This window comes from Galleria mellonella, unplaced genomic scaffold, assembly GCF_026898425.1.
Source record: "Galleria mellonella isolate WM207_F2 unplaced genomic scaffold, CSIRO_AGI_GalMel_v1 utg21, whole genome shotgun sequence".
In the NCBI taxonomy this organism is placed as follows: domain Eukaryota; kingdom Metazoa; phylum Arthropoda; class Insecta; order Lepidoptera; family Pyralidae; genus Galleria; species Galleria mellonella.
The window spans coordinates 1,368,645-1,392,866 of NW_026442037.1; the positions used below are offsets into that span (position 1 = coordinate 1,368,645).

Consider the following 24,222-nt stretch of genomic DNA (forward strand, 5'->3'; position numbering starts at 1 on the left):
GAAAACAAAATTCAAAAATGTTATTTATACAATAAAAAAATTAAAATGGAGATGGGCAGGACACGTTATGTGAGAAAAACCAAAAATGGACAACAACTGTAACAGACTGGTACGCTAGAACAGGCCAAAGAAGACAGGGAAGACCATTGACACGATGGGTTAATAAGATATAAAAGCAGCAGCAGGTGCATTTTGGACAAGGATAGCCAAAAACAAAATAGAATGTAAGACTCTGGAGGTGGTCTTTGTCTTTGGACAAGAGAGGGGTTGAATTGTTTATTACAACTGTTATGTTACTTCTTCAATAAAAGCTTATATTATTATTATTATTTATGACAGTAAATAGTACCGAAACTGCCAAAAAATATTACCCAAATTTCTTTAAGTAGTTTCATGATTTCTTTTCTCCTAAATTTTATGATAGAATTTTTATTCAAAATTGAGAGAAACTACCTAATGTGATAACGCTCACAAAAAGTAATTACCATAGATTAAAGAGATTATCGAAAGTAATGGAAATGATGAACATTTAATTTGAATTGACGATTAAGTCATTTCATAATTTCACTTTTCAGTTACTTTAAACAATCATCTCTTCAATTCAGCGACTAAGTACATTTTTGCAAAATTTTTGTTTAAAGTAAAATTTTGGAGTTATAAAATTGTTGGACAAATTTTTAAGAAAAGTGAAAAGTGAAAACCTTGGAAAATTCTGAGTAACTTTTTAGACACTGTATTTGCAAACTATATAGAGACATATAAATATTATAAAATATATATATGAAAGCAATAAAATGGCGGATGGCTTGAGAGAAAAAAAAATAATACAAGTTATAACTAGAAACAAAAGGAATTTTTTTATCGTCATTTATTTTGTCGTACAGTATTACATTGTATAAAACGATACAAATTTGTGATTATATAAAAGCCGTGGAAATTGTACTCATTTGGATGAAAAATATTTGTCGTTTGGGTAAAATTAAAAATTCGCATCTGACAACTCTGTATATTGAAAAACCACAGAATACTTTTGTTTACGTTGTATAGAGACCATGTACTTTCGTTAATCTATATTTATTGATAATATGTCACAAAATGTATGTTGTTTTTGTACAATTGAATTATTGTTTGTTATATTTAAAAGTGTAATTTAATAATATAAGTAAACTTAATTAATTAGGATTATATGTGCTGTATTTAAATATAACATTAATTAGAAAGGTACTCACAAAATGTCACTTTACATTTTAGTATACTTTAAATGTATTAAAATTCTGGCATTAGTATCGGCGGGAAAAATTACCTTATTTAATACAAGTAAAACTAATGAATTAAAATTGGAATAACAAAGGAATCGAAAAAATCTACTAGTTCTAACCCACATGGTCAATGGATACCCTTAGGGGTTTTTTTTAACATTATTACCAACATGAAAGTCTGCTTACCCCAATAGGAGACGGGCGTGACGGATATGTATTTATGTAATATTTTAATGATCTCATTAATTATTAGGTTGTTTAAATATTATTATTTTATTTATTATTATTTGTATCAGCTAACATCAATATGAGTACTATTCTAACTCTCTTGAGAGCAATTGAAGGACTTAGCACTGTCATTGTTAGCAATATACCCTGTGAGGTCAACCTCCACACATTACTTCTCGAAACCATCATAATTCTCACTGATTTTATTAAGAGCCAACTGTTCTGAGTTCTCCTTACCTCTTGTCTCTCATTAGTATTCTGCCAGTGTTAATCAATAATGCAAGTGAGATTATTATTCTAGATTCATCCATTAAATAATGATTACTGTTTAAAGTAATTTATCTACATGCATATAAGTCACGCCTCTCTCCCATCGAGGTAGCCAGAAACAATGAAACACCAACTCCTTCAATTCAAACAGACCTCCACTCACTTACTTCCTCCACATTCATCAATATATTCATACAAACTCAAGTTGTTTAATGTTTTTATATTTTTCATGAATCCATATAATACTTTGTACTTGCTTACAGGTAAAAGCTAAGGATAATACAAATCTTACCTGCCTGATATAGAAAGAAGACAGCGCACAGAAATGGAAGGCTTTTGTAGAGGATGCCTAGTACAGTATAATGATCCAGCTGAACTCCTTCAATATACAGAGAAGAATAGGAGACTTTTCGTCTACTGTACTGGTTTACAGGTAGTATAATTTATCTATCTCTTCGCCACTTCATCGGACTGCGGTAATCTTTGCCCTCTCCCATGTACTCGCTACAGTACAGCACACAAATATAAAGTTCTATAATAATCTCAACCAACTTTGCCTGATACAATAAAGAACTACATAATTAATAAGTTGCATAAATATGTATTATTTATCAACAATATTATAGCTTTGCCAATATCCCTCTTAAAGTATCTTTAAAAGACTAACTGCGGTTGCCAACCTGCCTGCCAAGCGTGGCAACTACTGGCAATACTAACCTTATGGGAAAGGATTATGTCCAGCCGTGGACAGTTAACGACTGAAATAATTATAAAATAATTTATCCACACTTTGAATAATAAAATTGGGGAACTAAAATACTAGTTTTATAGCACAGCATTGCTCGTGATGTCAGTGTATTCAAACTCCTCTGCTTATATATTTTTATAGACTGAAGGGAGTGGTGGTGGGGGGGGGGGGGGGGGGAGAAAGAGAATACTACCATCCCCAAAAATATTGGATGACATTCTATAAACCTTCAATGCTGCTTTGAGAAACTGTTAGCTAGATTTCATATCATATGAGTATTCCAACAGTATCTATATTTAATTCTGTTATTAACAGATAATATTGTGCATAAATAAGTAAATATAAAGTAGTTCAACGATATATATGTACAAAGTTCCCCTAATTGCCTACAATCATAAATATAACATAGTAAATGCTGTTCTTTGAAAATCACTCAAGAAGGATTAAGTTTTTCTGATTAAAGGGTATAAGGAAAGATGAATTTATTATTAATTTTACAATAAAATACTTACAAAATATCTTTATTACAGGTGAAGCGTAATGACACATTTGTATTCCAGCTATGCAAAGATTGCTATATTAATATGAAACAATCATGTAAATTCAAGAAACAATGTAGAACATCCGACAAGAAATTCAAATACTATTTATTATCCAAAGAAGGGGATGACACAATCGACTTGGGTACATTTCTTAAAAATCATGATGATAATATGGTGTTAAGGTGGGTTTACTTCCTATGTCCTTATTTATATTATAAATGTGAAAGTGAGTTTGTTTGTTTGTTACCATATAGTGTTTTAACGCCTTAATCAATCATTATGAAATTTGGTACTATAAGGTATTGAAATTAATATATAAAATTTTGTATGCAACTTAGAATGGCAAACAAGCTGACGGCCCACCTGATGGAAAGTGGTAACCGTCACCTATAGACATGAGCAGTATCATGAACTTAACAGAGTATACTGTTTCGCCTATGATACCCACACATGTTACCACTCCTGAGGACTAAGGTGTTATTCCTCTTTATCCGATCATATCTCACCCTTCAAACTGAAACACAGCCATGCAAACAACTGCTTTACGGTTGAAACATGAATGAAACAGAGATAAAAGCTACTGTCCTGGTCAGTGAACATGTCCTGGTGTAGTGGATGAAGTCGCGGGTAAAAGCTATAACTATAGCTATAAACTTATAACTAACCTATAGTTTTTTTTTATGGGTGAAAATGGTATGGTAACCCCGCCTGCGCTGACGGGATACGCTGGCGTAGCACCAGTGAAGGGTGATAGATGAGAATGAAAACAGGTCAGTTAGCCCATCGTAATAAATTCATCAGGAATTAACCATGATAGTTTCCAGGGGGAACCGCGAGGAGGTCGACCTGGTTGGGTATATTGCTAGCAATGGGATTCTCAGTCTCCATTACTAACAATCCCTTTCCCCCATAGTTACATATTAACCAGATTTTTTTATGGATAATATGATGCTAGCAATATTGGGTATATTGCTAGCAATGGAACTGAGAGTCAGTATTACTAACAATCCCTTCCCCCCAACAATATTATGATTGACAGAGTATTATCAACATAAAAATATAAAACTTTATACCTAAAAGAATACAGGTTGAAGTACACTATAATAGGTACAGACAAAATAACCATTGATAACTCCATATCTATACAAAACCCTATATTTTACAGGATAAAATCAAATTTTTTCTCTCTTCGTTATTTATTGACTTTACATATATGTCATTATATATTATGTATAAAAATATTGCAAATTGTCAGGTCGACCTCCACGTGGTCCCCCTGGAAACTATCGTGCTGAATTCCATTTGTATTCATCAACATGAGCTAACTGACCTGCCCTTTCATCCTCATTTATCACCCTTCACTGGTGCCCCGTTAACGTATACCGTTAGCGCAGGCGGAGTTGCCATTCCTTTGCCATCTATTAAAAAAAAAATCCATATTGTTGTGCGATATAAAAAAAATAAACAAATAATCACATATTATGTGAAAATATTTCAGATTTCCATTGATGAGCGGTAACAACACGCCTGCAAATAACAGAAGAGATGATGATAATGGTATGCAGTTAAGAAACTTATTATAACCTTTGTTAAGTTCTTTTTCTGCTACACTTTTTGCAATCTTGTTGACATTTTACGATGCTATTATTTTCTGTGATTACGACCACGCAAGTGGGAAAATGGACACAGCCCCAGTCTTGCTGTGAAGTTCATTGCTCTACTGAACAATTTCTACATTTGCATATGCTTATATATGTATGCTCATAATAATTGTTTGCAGTTATTATGTTTTGTTTGCTATCTTGTATATCCATAAAATAGGTTCAGGTATCATGGATCATCTTTTCATGTTCAATAATAGAGAATAACTATTGTATCTAAGTATATATTTTGTAGTAACTCAGTAAACTTATTAATATAATAGTCGTGTTGTATATAGACACTCTTAAATCCATAATTTGCCGTATATAAAAAACAATTATCTAAAACTAAATTTTCAGCATCTACATGCACGAGTATCGGTAACTTTATGATGGACCTCCTGCAAGGTGAAGAAATGCCCGATACAGAAGCACGCATAATCAAACAAGTGATCGAGGAAGAAGCAGATGTACTGGAGGACTCGCTTGATTCCCACTGGCTTCAAGATGACATATCTATCGATCCTGACTTCGGAATAGATTTTAGGTAAAATTGTTCAAAAATATTCCTATATTTTTTTTCCACAACAATGTAATTTAATAGTAGTAATTAAATATATGGTCTGCCAGATAATAAACCTATTGCAAACCCTTGTGACATGAAGATCTTCACAATACCTAGTAATTTCATTGCAGTATCTAACTTGTCAAATCATAAGTAGCATGTAAGGTATTTGGCGAGGGTTATGTATATATCCATATAGACAGCTTTTTATAATGAAGCCAAAGAACAAAAACTTTGGTATACTATTCAACATTATTAATTTGTCAGTTAATGACACTTTTTACATATTTTTACTATATGTATGACAAATTTTACAGTTTTAGCCCATTCGCAACACCCCACTCAGTGAATAGAGATCATTGTTACACGCCAAAGAGACCATCTGATCAACAAGTTCATAAATATATATGTTCATCTGTAACTAAAAGAAATGTAAACATAGACCAAGATGATGACGCAAATAATGTAAATACAAATGTAAATTTTAAGAACAATGAAACTTTATACACCAAACAAATAAATAGAAATCAAGATTTGAAAACACATCTAGAAGATAATTTTTACACTGAAAATGAATTACAGTCTAATCACATGAAAAACAGCATGAAAACTATTTACTCTGATAACATTTTACAATCTGATCAAACGAAAAATAATGTAAACATTAATTTTCATCCAAATTACGACGACGACGACAATTTCGATGATTTCGATGAAGTTGAAAATAATGTGCCCATGATTGACGCATTGTTAGTACCACCGGAAAATGTCAATTATGACACTGAAATTGATCATGTCGGTTCGAATATTATCGTTGAAAATACTGTAGGACACGGTAAAAATTATTATATACCAAATGATGTTACAGATTATGAAAGTAATATTGAAATAAATCATGACTTACTTGATAAAGATATTAACGAAATCAAAGTTACAAATATGAAATGTACTATTGATAGGAATTTAGAAGAAGCGTTAAAGGATTGTGACAAGAAAGAGATTTCATTGGAGGACTTACTTGCGTCGCCTACAGGCAAGTAATTTGGAAATTATTTAATTTAAGAAAAAATAATAATTGGTCATTTTTGTGTAAAGAAAATTTATCAACATACACTGAACTTTGGAAAATGAAATCATATTACGTCTTGTAAATATACTTTAATATATTTCATTTCAGTGTTTCCGGGGACGTATGCGCCATCTACTCCAACAATAGATAATATAATGCGTGAAGCAAAACCGGAACTAGACGACCATAACAGCAATGTTCACAAAGTTGGACAATTTATAGAGAAATTTCAAAATGTAGATAATTATATTAAAGTGTTAGATGATTTCTTTACTGATATCCCAAATCAATATGATTTTCAAGATTATAGTAAAGGCATTAACAATAAAGAAGATTGCAAAAAGAAGACTGAAGATAATCAACGCGGCAATGATATTGAGAATCAATATAACATAGAGGATTGTTATTGTAAAATATGTAAAAAGAAATTTAAAACTATGAAAGTACTAAGGATACATTTTACGAAAAGCCATAAGTTTAAGATACCACGCGAGAAAGTTAAGAGACGTCCGAAGCTGTGTATATGTGATTACTGTGGCAAAAAATTTGTAAATTATCCAAATTTTGTTAAACACGTGAGGAATCATATGGTAAGGTTATATATTTTTTTTTTTTGTTCATAGCTTTTGCTTACTTGACTGCTTCGTATTTTGTCATTTTCACAACCTCTTTCGACTTCCTGCAACAGTTAAGGTTGTAAAGTCATCTCGTAGCGTGATCCTACACTGCTAGGTCGACACTTTTGATGATTTTTGGGATTATATCAGTCATTTTTCTTTGTCACACAGTAAAACTTCAAGTGTAGCCTCTTCTATATCTCGTTGAATTGTTTTTGTTTATATAAAAATATATATGATAATTGATGTAGGCAAAATTACTGCTAGAAACCCCATTACCAAAATACAAAAATCTTTATTGTGATGTTAATCTCTATTCTATTTTTTTTTTCTGTTTTCAAGCAAAAAGAAGGAGGTTCCTAATTTGTTGTATTTTTTTTTTTATTTTTACCTCTACTCTGTTCTAAATCGCTTTGAACAAACATTCTTCTGAAAGGATATACTTACAGATTAGTAGAAATTTTATCAAAATCGGTTCAATAGTTTAGTTTTTAGATTAAAATAAATGGTTATGTCATAATTGAAGTAATGTTTTTGTGAGATATTCTTTAATTATTATTAATACGGTTTGTCTTTTTCCCGTGCACTAAATTCTCAATTTGAAAGAAAGTAATAAAAAATATTCCAGTAGTTAAAATGCATTTATACGACTTTGTTTTTATAAATAAGTAGGATAATAACATCTATATTGTAATTTTCAGAGACCGCCCATCGACTTTCGTTGTGAACGTTGCTCAATATCGTTTACTTCTAAAGCTTTTCTACGGGCTCACCAGACCAGTCACATGGGGTCGTACCTGTCTAAGCCAAAAATGGAAAAGGTTAGCATTTCTCGCATAACAATTGACTTAATCAGTCACTGGAATTTGGTCTGAATATACTTTTATTTTTTATTCAGGATCTCTGTTCACTCAATGCGATCTCCGTACGACACTAGAGGGAGACTTTGTACAAATGTCGTTTGCTTGGGCATCTTTTTGTTTTTACCGTGAAGCAGTTGTTTCTTTTTTTTTTAATGGGTGATAATAGAACAGTATTTTTTTTTATACAACTTAGGTAGAATGGCAAACAAGCTGACAGCTCACCTGATGGAAAGTAGTAACCGTCGCCTGTAGATATGAGCAGTACCATGGACATAACAGAGTATACTGTTTCGCCCATGATACCTCCCATGCGTTGCCATTCCTGAGGACTCGGGTGTTATTCCTCTGTACCCAGTAAATTCACGCCATATCCCACCCTTCAAACCGAAACACAGCCATGCAAACACAACTGCTTTACGGTTGAAACACGAATGGGACAGAGGTAACTCCGCTTGCGCTATCGGTATATAATGGCGGGGCACCAGTGAGGGATGATAGGTGATGATGAAAGCAGGTCAATAAGTCCATTGTAATGAATTCAACGATAAATTAGTCACGATGGTTTCCAGGAGGAACCGCGCGGAGGTCGACCATATACCGACCTACCTATAGAAATGGAGACTAACCTCCCAATTAATAACAATCCCTTACTCCCTTTAGAGCGAAGTTTAATGGATAAGGACTAAATTTGAAGTGGTACAGAATTTTTGGGAGGAGTTGGGAGAGACCTGTACCCTGCAGTGGGACATGTGTTAATAATTAAATAGAATAAACTTTCTTCCACGCATAACCACTCTTTGGAATCGACTTCCAGCAGCAGTATTTCCGAACCGATACGACAACATAACCTTCAAGAAAAAAGTATATTCTATTTTAAAAGGCCGGCAACACACCTGCAATGCCGCTGGTGTTGTGGGTGATTATGGGCGGTGATAGTCATTTACCATCAGGTGAAGCATGCTCGCTTGCTCCCTGTGTGGTAAAAAAATGTTTTTTTTTTTTTTTTTCAGAAATTTTATTGCCATATCTGCGGTGCTACGCTGTCGACATCTGGCAACTTTGCTGTACATTTACGGCGGCATAATAAGGACTATGTGGCCAGTTGCGAACAGTGCGGGAAAGGTTTCGTCACGAAAACAGAATTTGCCATTCATATGAGGTACAGTTGACATCGAAAATCAATATAAAAATTTTTACTAGATCGATATCAATATATTAGATTTGCCTGGAAATTGATGGCGGAAATAAAGGTTATCCACCTGTTTCAATATTGCACGTACCAGCTAGGTTACCAGCTAGCTATAATTTATTTTACACTTTATTGCACTATTTATAAAATAATAAAGTTAATTTTAATGAGAAGTGGTACAAAAAGCGAACTTGTCGCTAAGCAACTTGTCTTCAAGACAACCTTAATATCAATTTCGATGGTGTTCTTCATTTCGATATATATTGGATAATCGATATTTAATATATCATGCACATTCTGTATAAATACTCCTTGTATACATCTCTCTTTTGTGCGCAATAAAGAGTTTATTACTATATTTGTTATTGGCCCAATATCTATATATCGTAACAAATATTACTATATATTACACACCCCTACTTTTTATGATTCTATCGTTGAATTCGAAATGTTGTTATTTACTAACATCTACATGACTATTTGTAACGACAATCGGTGTAACCTGAACACCTACCATGAAATGTTCCCAAAACTTTAGGGCCGAACGAAACACAAATTTGATGTTAAAATTACACAATACAAATAGTTTGAAAATATTAAAATATTGTACCTTTGGTCTAATATGGTAGGATTTATGACGAACAAAATGTTAAACTCCATTTACTGGGCCAATTTCGGTACGAACAGAAGCACGAAATTGAGTATGGACATTTGGAATTTATAAAAACATAACATAGTATCAAGTAAAATATGCAGCGCAAAAGTCTAAAACTTAATGTAATCGGTCTATCATTATTCACTAATCTGTAATTGTTTTTAATATATAAAAACCCCATGTCATGATGTTCGGTCACTGTAAATTTCAAAATCGCTCTATCGACTAAACTTTGTAAATGTGTATTATTGATAAACATTAAGATATCTTTCATGTGGTCTCGGCATAGAATAGGCCACTCCTTTTTATACCGTGGGTATCGTAGGAGCCGACTAAAGGGAGGATGAGGAATGGGCAGCAGCGTCCCTCTTTAAATGTTACTAAAGCCTGACTGCAGTTACCAATTCGCCTGTCAAGCGTGGCAACTACTGGCAAGACCCCAAGGGGGAAGCTTATGTTCACCAGTGGACAGTTAAAGGCTGATATGAGGATGATGATGATTAGGAAATCACATAAATAAATATATTTTCGTGAACTGGGTGTTATTTTGCGAAAATCCATATCACTGGTTAGTCGATTAGAATTATTTAGCGGCATCCAGACTGCGATGCCTGATTTCTAGCCGAACAGTCAACGCTAGACTCCGAGTTAAGCGAACGAACTATGCACCTTCAGGTAAATTAATAGATATTATCAGAGGCTAATAATATATATAAAGATGCCTCGTTTATAAGTGAAACACGTGTCGCAATATGTGCGTGGATTGAATAATGGTCGGAGATTGATGACGAATGTTGGCAGTCCCACACATACTAATAGTAGCTGGATTAATCAAAATATTTCTAATCGACTAACCGGAGGGGGGAAAGGGATTGTTAATAATGGAGACTGAGAATCCCATTCGTAGCAATATACCCAACCAGGTCGACCTCCCCGCGGTTCTCCCTGGAAACTATCATGGTTAATTCCTGATGAATTCATTATGATGGGCTACTTGGCCTGTTTTCATTCTCATCTATCACCCTTCACTGGTGCTCCGCCAGCGTATACCGTTAGCGCAGGCGGGGTTACCATACCATTTTCACCCATCAAAAAAAAATCGACTAACCGGTAAAATATAAACTTTTATTTGCAGAAAACACACAGGGGAGCTACCCTTCAAGTGCACCGAATGTAAGCGAGCATTCAGACGTCGAACGGGCCTCATTCTTCATGTAAAAACTCATATAGGTAAGTATATACTTATGTATATAAACTTGAGTATATAGCTTTAGTTATTAGTCACATTTTCAATTCAATACAGTAAAATGACATTTCAGTGTCGGCCAGTTCTAGATATCAAAAATCATATGAAAAATGATCCAAGTCATTGAATCATTATAAAAAAAGATCTGGCCTTTTATTAAAATAAAACTTTTAAATACTTGACCGGTTTTTTTGATGAAAAAAAGTATCCCCGCCTGCGCTAATGGGATTATTGATAGATGAGAATGAAAAAACTTGGCCCATCATGATGAATTCTTTAGGAATTAACCATGATAGTTTCAAGGGGGAACCGCGAGGAGGTCGACCTGGTTGGGTATATTGCTAGCAATGGGATTCTCAGTCTCCATTACTGTCCCTTTCCCCCCATACTTGACCGGTCTGCGTCACGTGACTATGATTAGGCCAGTTTTGTCTAATTTTATTTTGCAATTTTAAATGAGTTTTGAGTGATTAAAATATTAAGATGAAATTCACAATGGCACAATGTTAATCTTTTGTACGGATACAAATGTACTTTCGGCGCACTTAAAATGTTTTTCTCTTCAATTTACTTTAGAAAGAAAGAGGTTGTCAAATCGGTTGTATTTTTTTTTTCTATTTTTATAACATAATTCCGTGAGTTCTAAACCGATTTGGAGATGTTTTTTTTCTGAAAGTATATACTAACAGATTGGTTTTATAGAAATTTTATAAAAAATAGTTTAGTAGTTTTTTTGCAACTTAGAATGGCAAACAAGCTGACGGCCCACCTGATGAAAAGCGGTAACCGTCGCCTATAGACATGAGCAGTACCTTGAACTTGTAAATGTAAATAGGACTCTATTTTCCGCACTTAGCTTCTCATTTGGGCCGTTGTGCGTATGTACCGTGGACTTAACAGAGTATAAGTCCAAGGTACCTTGGACTTAACAGAGTATTTTGTTTCGTCCACGATATCCTCCATGCGTTGCCATTCCTGAGTAAGGTGTTATTCCTCTGTACCCTGTAAATTCACTGCCATATTCTTCCCCTCAAACAAAAAGTTTAGTTTTTATACCAAAATAACCAATTTTGTCACGACTTAAATTGGTTTTTTGTGAGACAGAATCTTTAATTATATTTTAATAGCATATAGATAAGAGAACTCATACGATTTAAATTTACATTTCTAGGTGAAAGGCCGTTCGAATGCGACCACTGTCATGCGAGATTCATAAAAAAGGATTCAATGATACGACATACAAGGAATTCAAAGTGTGCATTGAAAGTACGCGGCCTTTATGTGGAGGATAAAAGTAAGAAATACGCATACGAATGCTTCTACTGCCACAAAAAGTTTGTCAAACAAAAGAATTTTATAAATCACCAAAACACTAAGTCAAAATGTTTAACAAGGCGTCAGGGCATGGAAAATAGAAAAGGCGAAGAAACAATTAAAGAAGATCCCGAATTATAGAAAATAAGTAAGTATACAGTTTTTTTTTTAATGGATGATAATGGAATGGTAACCCCACCCGCGCTATTGGTATACACCGGCGGAGCACCAGTGAAGGATGATAGGTGAGGATGAAGTAGGTCAGTTAACCCATCGTGACGAATTCAACAAGAATTGTTCACGATGAACTGGTTTCCAGGGGGAACCACGTGGAGGTCGACCTAATAAGGCATATTGCTAGCAATGGGGCTGTCAAACTCCATTGCTAACAATCCCTTTCCCCCCAGTAAGTATACAGTTTGCATGGTGGTATATTTCAGCCTATAGTTAGGCTTTAGCCTATCTGACATTCCTGGGCTAATTTGTCCTATCCTGATGATGGAAAGGAAAGGTCTCTTGTTACTGAAGTGCTCCCATGCAAAGGTGGCGTTTAACTATTGTATAACGCAATTTAGAGGGGGAGGGGGTGTCTTGTAAAACGTTACGATGTTTTACAGGAGCAAGAGGGGAGGTTCGAACAACGAGTTACGTAACTTTTTTTTTATTTAAATAAAAAACTAAGGAATTAAAATCTCCAAAATTTCCGCAACCCTTTTTACAGGGTTTCACCTCGACTGTAAACTATTAACCGATAACTAGTGTAAACTATTTGCATTTTGTTTCAGTTGTCAGTAATTAGTGTTGCGACTTTTACGTATTGCCCAAGCGGGAGGCCTATGTTCAACAGTGGGCAGTCAACGGCTAATATCATCATTATCATCATCATCAACTATCGCGAGTCATAATGTAATTATTCATGTCAGCTTTACTCATGTTTTAAATTTGGGAACCGACGAGTTCAGTGCTCCTCGCGACACAGTTGTGAAGCGCGTTTTTAAATATGAGCTCCTATGGATTACAATACTAGTCGGGAAATCTCGAATTTAAAGTGTGACTAAATAAATACAATAACATATATATATATATATATATATATATATATATATATATATATATATATATATATATATATATATATATATATATATATATATATATATATATATATATATATATATATATATATATATATATATTTACAACACAGGGGCAAACGAGTATGCGGCTCACCTGATGGTAAGTGACTACCGCCGCCCATGATCACCCACAGCACCAACGGCATTGCAGGTGTGCTGCCGGCCTTTTAAAAAGGAATATACTCTTTTCTTGAAAGTTATGTTGTCGTATCGGTTCGGAAATACTGCTGCTGGAAGTTGATTCCAAAGAATGGTTGTGCGTGGAAGGAAGTGCCTTGAAAAACGCACGGTGGAAGACCGCCACTCGTACAGATGGTTGGGATGAAACTTTAGTTTGTGGCGGGTTGTACGGTGGTGAAAATCAGCAGCAGGTATCAATCCGAACAATTCCTCAGAACACTCTCCATGATAAATTCGGTAGAAGATGCACAGAGATGCAACATCTCTGCGCAGTTTCAGTGGGTCAAGTCGGACAGCAAGGCGTTGACTATCAATAATTCGAGCCGCCCGACTTTGAATGCGGTCTAACGGAAGGAGTTGGTACTATATTGTTGTACTGTTGGTATTTCTAACACCAAAGTCTTTAGTGGTGAAAATAGTCAATTACTCTGGTCACGTAACGGATAAAGAGTGAAACGGAATCATTAGGGGTATGTAAAACTAAGAATAACGTAAAATATCCAAAAGTGGTGGATAAATGTTTCATCAGAATCAACAACGCATGTGACACCCCTAGTATCGTAGGTGGCCATAGGCTGTAGTAACCGTTTACCACTAGATTTTTTTTTATACAACTAAGTTTAGAAACCCCTGCTATAGAGCACCATTATTGATCTAGATTTCGAGACATTGAGAGAACATTGAAGGTCTTGGAACGGTTTCCATAAACAAGACCGTGCGCCAGAACGACGCGACAGCTTGACGCCGTTCGGTCAATGTCAAAATTCACCACAACGTAAAAGAGAGTAACCTAATATTTAAATTTACCTTTTATTGTATATATTGTGTAAGGATTTTTTTTAAACTACTTACAATGGCAAACAAGCTGACGGCCTACCTGATGGAAAGTGGTAATCGTCGCCTATAGACATGAGCAGTACCATGAACATCACAGAGTACTGTTTCGCCAATGATACCCCCCGTACGTTGCCATTGCTAATGTCGTAGGCGGCCATAGGCTGTAGTAACCGTTTACCATCAGATAGACTGTATGCTCGTTGCCACTTTCGTGGTAAAAAAAAACTCATTAAAGCTTAGACTGGAAGCCCCCGCTGCAGGCCACTAGTATAAGTGACGTTCGGGCGGGTGATCGTGCGAGTCGCATTATGACATACTATTGTTTATTATTTCCTATACCTACCTACCGTACCAGGAGGACATACATTAGGAGATTTCCTGAATCAAAAATTTTAAAACGACACAGATTATGAACCTCTCATACTAAAATCTGTGGGGTTACTCTTGAAATAAATTCTAATAGAACGATATATGAATTGAGACGTTTCGTACTCTCGAATTGCAACACTAGTTACATAATGGTTTCATATTGTTCTGATAGATATGCATATTAGTATAACTTGCTAATGCAAATTTAACTCAACCTAATTGTTTCACGAGGGTGGTAGAAAATTGATTGGATTAAGATCGACATTGGATTCCAGAGTAGGCCTGCTGGACGCGCTGTTTTAGTATGGGAGGTTCGTTTTTTTAACACGTTCCTTTCGCGAAAATTTTTATTTCCACTGGCAGAAAACTCCTTTCATTGGATGTTAACTATTTAAATTTGAACTATATACCTCTCTAAAGTGGAGAAAGAGAATAAAGAACAATCTGTACTTTATATTTTAATGTATTAACTACCTGTGACTAAGACTCGCGTCTCGTCTCAGCCACTCAAGATTAAGGGTCCCTAATGGTACCGAAACTAGTCGAGCTTTCTCGACCAAATTACACGTAAGTTAAACCGGTAGTTATTACATTAAATTATAATGTGTACTAACGAATCTTATAAAATTGAAATCTGCATTCTATTCTTTTCTTCATTGGCATAGACAAAAATAAAAGACTGTATATCAACAACACCTGATTATATTTAAAGTCTCGAGACAAATAAAAAAATAAAAAAAAAAACAACAATGGTTTTCATTTAAAAGTTCACCTTACAATTTTCTTACATAAGAACGAAATATTTAAAGATGTAAGCAAAAAAAAAAGGTATTCAGTTTTATTATGTATCTGAAATTATTCAATACTGGAGACATGGTTGTAATTATTGTATTAAATAACTTATACAAAATGGTACTGAACTGACAACAACGATGCGAAAAGTACGAACGAACCATCACGGGCTTTAAATCATAGTGACATACATGCAAAAATGATTTTGGATTATTAATTTCTATAATTTCGCTTAAAATTATACATTTGTTCATAATATAGACCGAGGAATAACTACATGGGACAAATAAAGGAAACACTAGGTGTCATGTCGTATAGGAAGATGGCATAAGATAGTGCTGGCTGGAAGAGCATAAATTAGTTGCATCCACAAGAGGGTTTCCTTTTGTGGGTGTAACTAATGAGCTTTTAAATGAAAAGAAGAAGGCATAATACTTATATGGGTATATACAAATTTTCTTTATATTTGACCTATTGTAAAAAACGATGTTTTATTTTCTCTTTTAAAAGGTTTTGCATGTACGTAGATTTGAAGCCAGTGACAATGATTCTTATTATGGCAATATTCCTGTACAATAACACATGCATATGAATATATTATATATGTAAAATTGCATAGAATTCGTACGTTATAACTGACTTTGCAATTATTGTCTCTCCAGCATCATAGTATTCTCTTAGTACAATGGTGGAGGTATCCTTGAAAAGTTTGCATCCAGATATATTACTCAAACAAAAAAAAAAAAAAAGAAACCAAAACTATCGCTTCCAAAGACGAGAAAGTTAAAATTTCACCATCCTGAAGACTTGTACGTAAATCTAGAAATTAAGTTTAAATGCAATAAACCGATCGTATAATGAGTAAAAGGAATAACTCTTATTTATAATATCTACAATACTTACAAATTTAAAAGGAGTTCATAAGATACACACTGATAAATGATTGTGAAACAACAAGAAAAAAAAAATCAGAACAGAAGATGACCTATACTATATGCTATTGCAAATAAAGATTTAAAACACAAATGATTACAATGCAACTTAAACCTTAATGACAAATGATAAGGCGCTATTTTGTTTGTGTTGAAATAAAGGAAGATTATTCAAAATATAAGAAACCACTGCTAGTGCAGGGATATTTGGTAAGTGGTAGTAATCGAAGCAGGAAACCAATCAAAATTTCTAACTTTTAGAAAGTAATTCTGTTTAAATAGTTCATAATAATGGACTTTACATTGTAAACTGATATACCACTTATTTACAGGCACAATACCTAGTAGTATTACTATTATATTTGTAATTATTTTGCTAGCTACAAAATGTAAGAAATTTGACAAAGGTCTGTACTTTTGGACCTTTGCAACCGTTTCTTAAAATTACATATTAACATTTTTAAGAAAACAAAAAAGAATAAAAAAAAGTGTCATTAATACAAAATTTGTATAAAATACTACATTTTTATTCTATCTACTTCATGTTTGGCCCCTTAAAGGGTGGCCAGAACATTTGCATTTGTACCAATTATCATTTTGTTAACTAAAACACAGTATAAACTAGTTTTTTTTTATATATTTGTTTATACAAGAAATCGAACATGAAAAAAATAATAATGGAAAAGCTGGATTTTTGCGTACAACTTTGTTATTCGGACTATTTAAAATTCCAAAAGAGATCTTGACATTTTTTTTTTGGAGTACATTCAATAGGAGTATCGCTAGATTAGGCGGGGTCAAACGTCACGGCAGACGGACAAAATCAGTCGAACATATTTCCCTTTTATACTAAAAAAAAAACAACAAAATTTGATAAAAAAAAAAAACTTACTGAAATTAACTGAAAGTATTACAATGTTTTACTAGTTATTTAACTGTAAAAAAATTGTGAAAATATTTTGAACAAGTGACATTTTCCTACATGTTAAGGCTTAAGTTAGTTAAACTAATAACATAATTCATTTTATCCTGTTTAAAGTATGTAACAGAGGGATATAACAATTTAAAATCCAGCTTAAATTTATTAATCACCTTAATGAAAAGCATTACAATGTATATACTTTTTGAGTAAATTATTCATTTTGTAGAAAAAACACTATCTCTAGAATCATTTCTATAACACTTTGGAACATCAAGTGCCAATGTTTAAATTAAATACGACAAAAATCTCTGCCTTAAGAAGGTAAAGCATAACTAAAATAAATTTCATTACTAAAATTTATTAAAAATTTTCACAAAGAATTTTTTAATAAAAAAAAATCTTTTTTCCTGTGTCCGAGAGTATGTCACAATTTTACAAAATTTATATATTATGCTTTTTCTTCTCAACTGGGCTGCCCTTTTAGATAAGTTTCAAATGCATCTATAAGTAGACACGAAACAGCAACGACTGGCATCTCATTTTCTTTCACACGCATAGTAGCGAAAGCGTATCAAACGAGATGCGTTTGACACTTGTCTAATAGAGCGGAATACATAGCCTAATACATTTGGAACACTTAAACAACACAGTAACACATTTATTTACAAAACTACAGTAACAAAGTTAAGGCTGATTTAGTGCCTGTTTTGTTCTACTCTCCAAATCCTTAACATATTGGATATAAGATTTTAAAACATAAAACGTATTTTAGTTATTACAACATAACAAAAATTTATTTCTCAAATCGTATAATAACTACCGGTTTAACTTACGTGCAATTAGATCGAAAAAGCTCGAACTAGTTTCGGAATAAATTCGTGACCCTTAGTCGCGAGTGACTGTTACGCGAGCACGAGACTTACATTTATTGATAATGTAATCACACGTAAGTTAAACCAGTAGTTATTACATTAAACTTACTTGCTTACGAAACATTTAACATATAAAAACTACCGAATGTTTTTTAAATATATTACTCTTAGACAATTTTTTTTAGTTATGAACATTCAAAAATAGTAGACCATTCATAGTTACGAACCAGTTAGGCCAAATTATAGGGCAAAAATAAGATGACGTTTACTGAGCGGGGTTTTTCAACATGTGACCGACAACTGCCTGATGACAGACACAGTCCGAACAGTATCTATGAATATATTTGAATAAACGAAGATGGGAAATCTTCACATAATTCTTGACAGAGAACATTCTAAATTGATTATCAGTATAATAAAATAAATGGCAACTATTGGCAAACCCCCCAAGGGGGAGGCTTATGTTCAGCAGTGGACAGTTAAAGGCTGATATGATGATGATGATAAAATAAATGTGATGATTTAAAAACGCTTGTATAGAGTCCAATTCCCTTATTCATGAAAATGCCAAATCTGTCATAAATCCATTTTAGCTATTAAACTGATTTGTCTCGTTGGTTTCTATTGTGCTAAGTTCTCAATTTGAAAATGACAAAAGTAATAGTTAAAATGAGTTTGTAGATTTTAATTTTTATAAATAAGGGAGTAATTTAATAAAATCAATAAACAGTTGACCGCATTAAAACAGGTCACAATTTGCTTTTGTGATTATAGAATGGGCGTTTTAATTTATTATAGCAAACTAGACAATTATATCGTTGCAGTATAATAGGAAAGAAAAATGTATGTACACGTCGACAATGACGTCAAGACGATATGTATGTAAATGTGTAATGAAAATAACGTAACTATAAATTCTTCCGTCTTACGACAAATTACAAAACCGCTCCAATATGTACAAGTTTAGATGATGGGTATTTGACGTGCGTTTATCAAGAAATATCACAGTTATAAGTGACAGAGACGACAAATCTTTAAAACAAAATCTGGCCAATTATTTCTTTGTAGGTCCTTAGTCTAATATTTAGTTTCAGGAACTGTACGTAGTTGTAGATATTTCTGGAGTAAAAATATGCAATCTTTTACAATGAATAAAATATTGTTAAAAAAGAATATCTGACTTCAATCGTGAAAAAAAAAACCAGTTGTTTATTTATAAACTTTTGAACTGATTTGAATAAAATGTCTATGGCGCAAATCTGTAAGTATATCCATTCAAATAAAAAAAGAATTTCCCAAATTGGTTTATAAATGATGAAGTTATGAGGTAACAAACATAAAAAAATATAATCAAATCGAGAATCTCCTTGAAATCATGAAATAAAGGCCTATATCAAGCTGCGTAGTAGTAGACAATATGCCATTCTATCTTCACACAACAAAAGACCCATACTCACATGGAATATTATTGAAGTTAATGGGTTGTTATGGAACTCAGCCCGCTCCTAACGCCGATCATATCGTCATAGTCGTAGAATACTGACGGACCTGATAAATATTACATATAAAGGTCCGTCGGTATTCTACGACTATGACGATATGTAGCAATAGTATAAATTACATAAGACATAACCAAGTAATAATACATTTGACAACCCTGGCTACCTTCCAATCCTGACGTCACAAATGGTCTTAATTATCAGCACCTTTGTTTCTTTACAAGCACTAAATAGTTCATGTACCACGAGGGCGACGCTTCAGCGCGAACTAAGACTTCTGGCCTTTGGGCCTTTGTGATACAACTATGCAGTTATCGGCCAGTTGGTTGCGCATAGAGGCGTTCTCTTTACGCGCCTCTGTTAATTCTTGGTTGAGTCTTATTATTTCTAGCACGAGTTTCTCGTTCTTCATCTCGAGTTTCTCCAACCTGGAAATGTACATAATGGTAAGTATGTGCATTCTTCTTCCTGCCCTTTTCTCATATGTATTTGGAGATTATTTATTTATTTTAAAAGGTACATCAACAGTGTAAATACAGAAATTAGGGGGAAAGGGAGTTAGTAATGGAGACTGAGAATCCCATTGCTAGCAATATACCCAACCAGGTAGACCTCCTCACGGTTCTCCCTGGAAACTATCATAGTTAATTCCTGATGAATTCATCATGATGGGCTAACTAGCCTGTTTTCATTATCATCTATCACCCATCACTGGTGCTCTGGCAGCGTATCCCGTTAGCGCCGACGGGGTTACCATACCATTTGCTTAAGACATTGAATTCACATTAATAAAACTGACACCAACAAAACAATGGAAAAAGAACATACAAGTGATAACATAAGAATACAAGGTACAATTATTAGAACAGTTATTAAAATTATTAAAAAAAAAAAAGAATTGGTGTAATACATCTTCTTCTATTCCTCTCTATTTACAGCCATCTCACTACTTACTCGCTTTCTGGACATTATCATCTTTCACACAATCTATTAATCTCTTTTTGGGTCTTCCTCTGTACTTATAACCATCCTCATAACTTTCTTACTATGTAATAACTTTATTACAGATGTCCATACCATGACAAAAGACTACTTCTCATCTCCATTATTGACTCTACTTTCAAACTTGCTTAGAAACAAATTTGAAATCTTACCTAAACTAACTGATACACATGCAAATTTCAACAGTATTTAATGCACAGTAGAATCATATTCTAAATTAAGACAAAAATTTTCAAGTTTCTGTTTACACAAGCGTAACCGCACGTTAAATTATCATTTCAGCTTAATTGTCGATTGCTGTAGTATAGTAAATTTTTCCTATAGCACATTTAGTGGAGGGTGATATTATATTCCCGTGTGGTCCCGGCATAGAATAGGCCACCTCTTCCTTTCCCGTGGATGTCGTAAAGACGACTAAGGGACAGTGAGGGATGGGCAGTAGTGTCTCTTTTAAAACATCGCTAAAGCCTGTCTGTGATTGCCAAGCGTGGCAACTACTGGCAATACCTCCCAAGGGAGAGGCTAATGTTCAGCAGTGGACAGTTAAGGGCTGATATGATGATGTTGATGATGATACTACATATTTATGTTGGTCTATACAAAACAATCCCATGATCGTCATTCAAAAACCTTCCCCATAAATTGTTGGATCTTCAAGCTATAGGGACAACTCACTATTTCCCCATCTTGCTTACATTTCAATTTATAGCTAGTAAGTAATACAATTTACAAACATTTTTTGTCTCTCAGTCAGCTCTGTTATGTAGTCACAGGCTTTCGCTAATATGCCTCCTTTACTGGCTGAATCTGGTAGGCCAGAGTTTGGCACGAGAGCCGCCAACTTAGTGATCCAACTATTGATTTTGTCTCGACGGCGTCTCTCCACTTCGTTGTGTGTGGCTCGCCTTTTATCATCTCGCTGAAAATAGAAATGAAGAATAACATAATTTAACTGTGAAAGATTAGCTTATAATACATTGCATCTATAACCCCATACCAGGTTAAGCCTATCTCATAGGTATCAAAGCAAGAAAGTTAACGATAGTGGTGCATATATATAAACTATGTATTTTACATATTATTATATTATATGAAATTGATTTCCATGAAAAATGGAGTTATTTAAAAAAAATATAAGTCTAAAAACAAAGAAAAAGTTTGAGCTGTCTGTAGTATCAGGGCAGGTCTAGCTCTTTAGTTAGTATGGGAAAGTCAATATCTTTGTCATTGCTCTGTTTGTGTTTCATTGATAAAGTATTTAGTTTTACTCATAGTGCTTTTAAAAAAATGCTAATAGCTTCGATTTTCCACTGTGATGTGCCTTAAGGAGGCATAAAAAGCGCCAAAACACATTTTTCTTTACTATATTTATTATAATCAGCCTGAAGTCGAGAAAGTGGCGAAGTGAGAGTATAACTTATTAAGGAAATTAGTTTTCACCTTCTTTGCAGTCACAGCTTTTGCCTGCAATGGTTCTCTATGGTTGGCTTTCTTTTGTGCTGGAGCTCCAAAAACCTCAATAGAATTGCTTATGACGTAATATTCCGTGTCTAAAATAATAATAATTATGATTATTATTAAATTACCTATCTATCTTCACATCTCCCTCTATTTTCATTAGACAACAATTTATTAATTGCTATTTATAAAAGTTATCATTAAAAAATATAAAAAAAAAATAGTAATGCAGGTCAGGTTTGCTCGTCCTTTTGTAATTAGGTGTTAAGCAAGTCACTTTGCATGCATCATAATATTATTAAAAGAAATTATGCTGAATTTTGGAAGTCGAATCGGCATTTTGATCATAGGGCATAATATGAATAAAATAGCAACAATTTCATTTATATAATGCATATTGTATTATGATTAATTTTAAACCCCTTTCCATATAGTACAATAATGTCAATAAAAAGAATTGAAAAAGAATAAATACACTTACTATGTGATGGAGAGTGAGAAGTTATGCTGTTGGCTGGTTCTTCACCCGCCATTTGGACAAATTTGTAGGTAACGTTGCCAGCTGTAACATATTATAGATAGGTCTAGATAAGGTATATACATTATAGGTTATAAAAAATCTGAATGGGCCAAGGGGAAAATAAAAAATGACCTAGAACTACATTTTTTTATGCAACTTAGAATGGCAAATAACTGACAACAACAACAATTATATACTGCTATGTCCATGTATATTATAGGGGGCTAAACAATGTTTATCAGATCAGCTATTGTAATATAAATTTAATTCATATTGACCCTCAAAATAATGTTATAGCCATAATATCAAGTTTAAGATTTTGATTCAAAAATAGACAATAGCATTTTAGAATGAACTCCAATGTTTATTACTTTTCTAAAGTAAACATTTTCATTTGTTCCTATAGTAAGCATGCATATTGCACATCACTGTTACCCTGTCACATAGATATCTTAGTAAATAGTGTTCCATTATACGATTTATTTGGTAGATCAATTAGTATTATGATATATTGATATTATTGTTATAGTTCAAAACACACAAATAGAATTTAAAATATGTACATACAAATATCTCTGAAGTTGTATGAACTATTTTCATTTGTATCCAAGAAGGACTGCGAAACTAATTGGGACCGTTCTTCTGCTCCTGGAAAGAATAATTAAATTTAACTTAATTCAATATTGATGTAAGTACATAGATGTTGTGAACGAATTAAGTTTATTCAGTTGTTAGCGGTTTTGTTTACTCACCGCAAGGGCCTTCATGATCATCCACCATAGAAATATATTCGCTGTCAGCGCTGTAAATAAACAAATTAAATATATATAGTAGAATATAAGTAAATTCACAAAACAAATAGGTAGTATAGCGATTGCCAAGTTGCAAAATTATTAACCAATGACCTTCGTACGAATCTGTCTATAATTATATAATACACTTTATACGGTAATATAGGTGCAGCAATTTACCTGTTATCAAGAGAACTTTCGTGTATATCGGGTTTAATTTCAACTTTAGCCATTGCGCGTAATTATTTTTGAATTTTCTCAAATTGATCACGGGGACAAAATAAAAGGGTCATGTGATATGATCATAGACAACAAAACCACAGATTAAATGTACAGAATCCATAAAGTAGACGTTATAGATTAAGAATTAGCATACAATAGTATGCTAATATTTTGCATATAGTTTACGACAGTTTAAATTGCGCGATATTTTCTTTTAATCTTAATTTTCAACATAATTTATAGAAATACCTACCTACCTAAAAGCGGTTATCTACTATTCGTTAGTACCGCCTCTGTAGAACGATTTAGGAACAAACATTAGTTTTATTTTTTATCACTTGATCGCTAGTGGCGCTTTTTTATCTGATAAAAACGTACCTAATATAATAATCACGTACTAAGATAAAAGTGCATTAACTTATAGAACACAATTACAGTATGTCTAAAGAACACAATATTTTAACCTGTAGAAGACCGCAAGCATT

General features: G+C 33.5%; 2 protein-coding genes across 5 annotated transcripts; one reads left to right on the forward strand and one right to left on the reverse strand.

Annotated features, from left to right (window-relative positions):
* Positions 1 to 1,038: 1,038 nt before the first annotated feature.
* On the forward strand, positions 1,039 to 15,266 carry LOC113523201 (zinc finger protein 677). Of its 4 annotated transcripts, none has more exons than XM_052894320.1 (12): positions 1,039 to 1,097; positions 2,021 to 2,190; positions 3,036 to 3,229; positions 4,546 to 4,604; positions 5,048 to 5,234; positions 5,570 to 6,285; positions 6,430 to 6,911; positions 7,640 to 7,759; positions 8,812 to 8,960; positions 10,781 to 10,875; positions 12,063 to 12,353; positions 12,991 to 13,290. In XM_052894320.1, exons 2-11 carry the CDS (start codon positions 2,083 to 2,085, stop codon positions 12,344 to 12,346), a joined length of 2,394 nt encoding a protein of 797 aa, XP_052750280.1. In that variant the 5' UTR covers positions 1,039 to 1,097; positions 2,021 to 2,082; the 3' UTR covers positions 12,347 to 12,353; positions 12,991 to 13,290. The 4 variants fall into 4 exon arrangements, with proteins under 4 accessions (XP_052750280.1, XP_052750279.1, XP_052750277.1 ...); XM_052894319.1 differs by lacking the exon at positions 12,991 to 13,290 and adding an exon at positions 13,413 to 15,266 and having other exon boundaries at positions 1,045 to 1,221; XM_052894317.1 differs by having other exon boundaries at positions 1,045 to 1,221.
* Positions 15,267 to 15,544: 278 nt separating this feature from the next.
* Positions 15,545 to 23,828, reverse strand: LOC113517803 (upstream stimulatory factor 2). Its single transcript, XM_052894322.1, has 7 exons — positions 23,696 to 23,828; positions 23,477 to 23,526; positions 23,292 to 23,372; positions 22,686 to 22,766; positions 22,187 to 22,296; positions 21,481 to 21,665; positions 15,545 to 20,172 (listed from the first exon to the last, which is right to left on the reverse strand). The coding sequence occupies exons 1-7, from the start codon at positions 23,746 to 23,748 to the stop codon at positions 20,013 to 20,015; spliced, it is 720 nt and encodes a 239-aa protein (XP_052750282.1). The 5' UTR covers positions 23,749 to 23,828; the 3' UTR covers positions 15,545 to 20,012.
* Between the last annotated feature and the right edge of the window lie 394 nt (positions 23,829 to 24,222).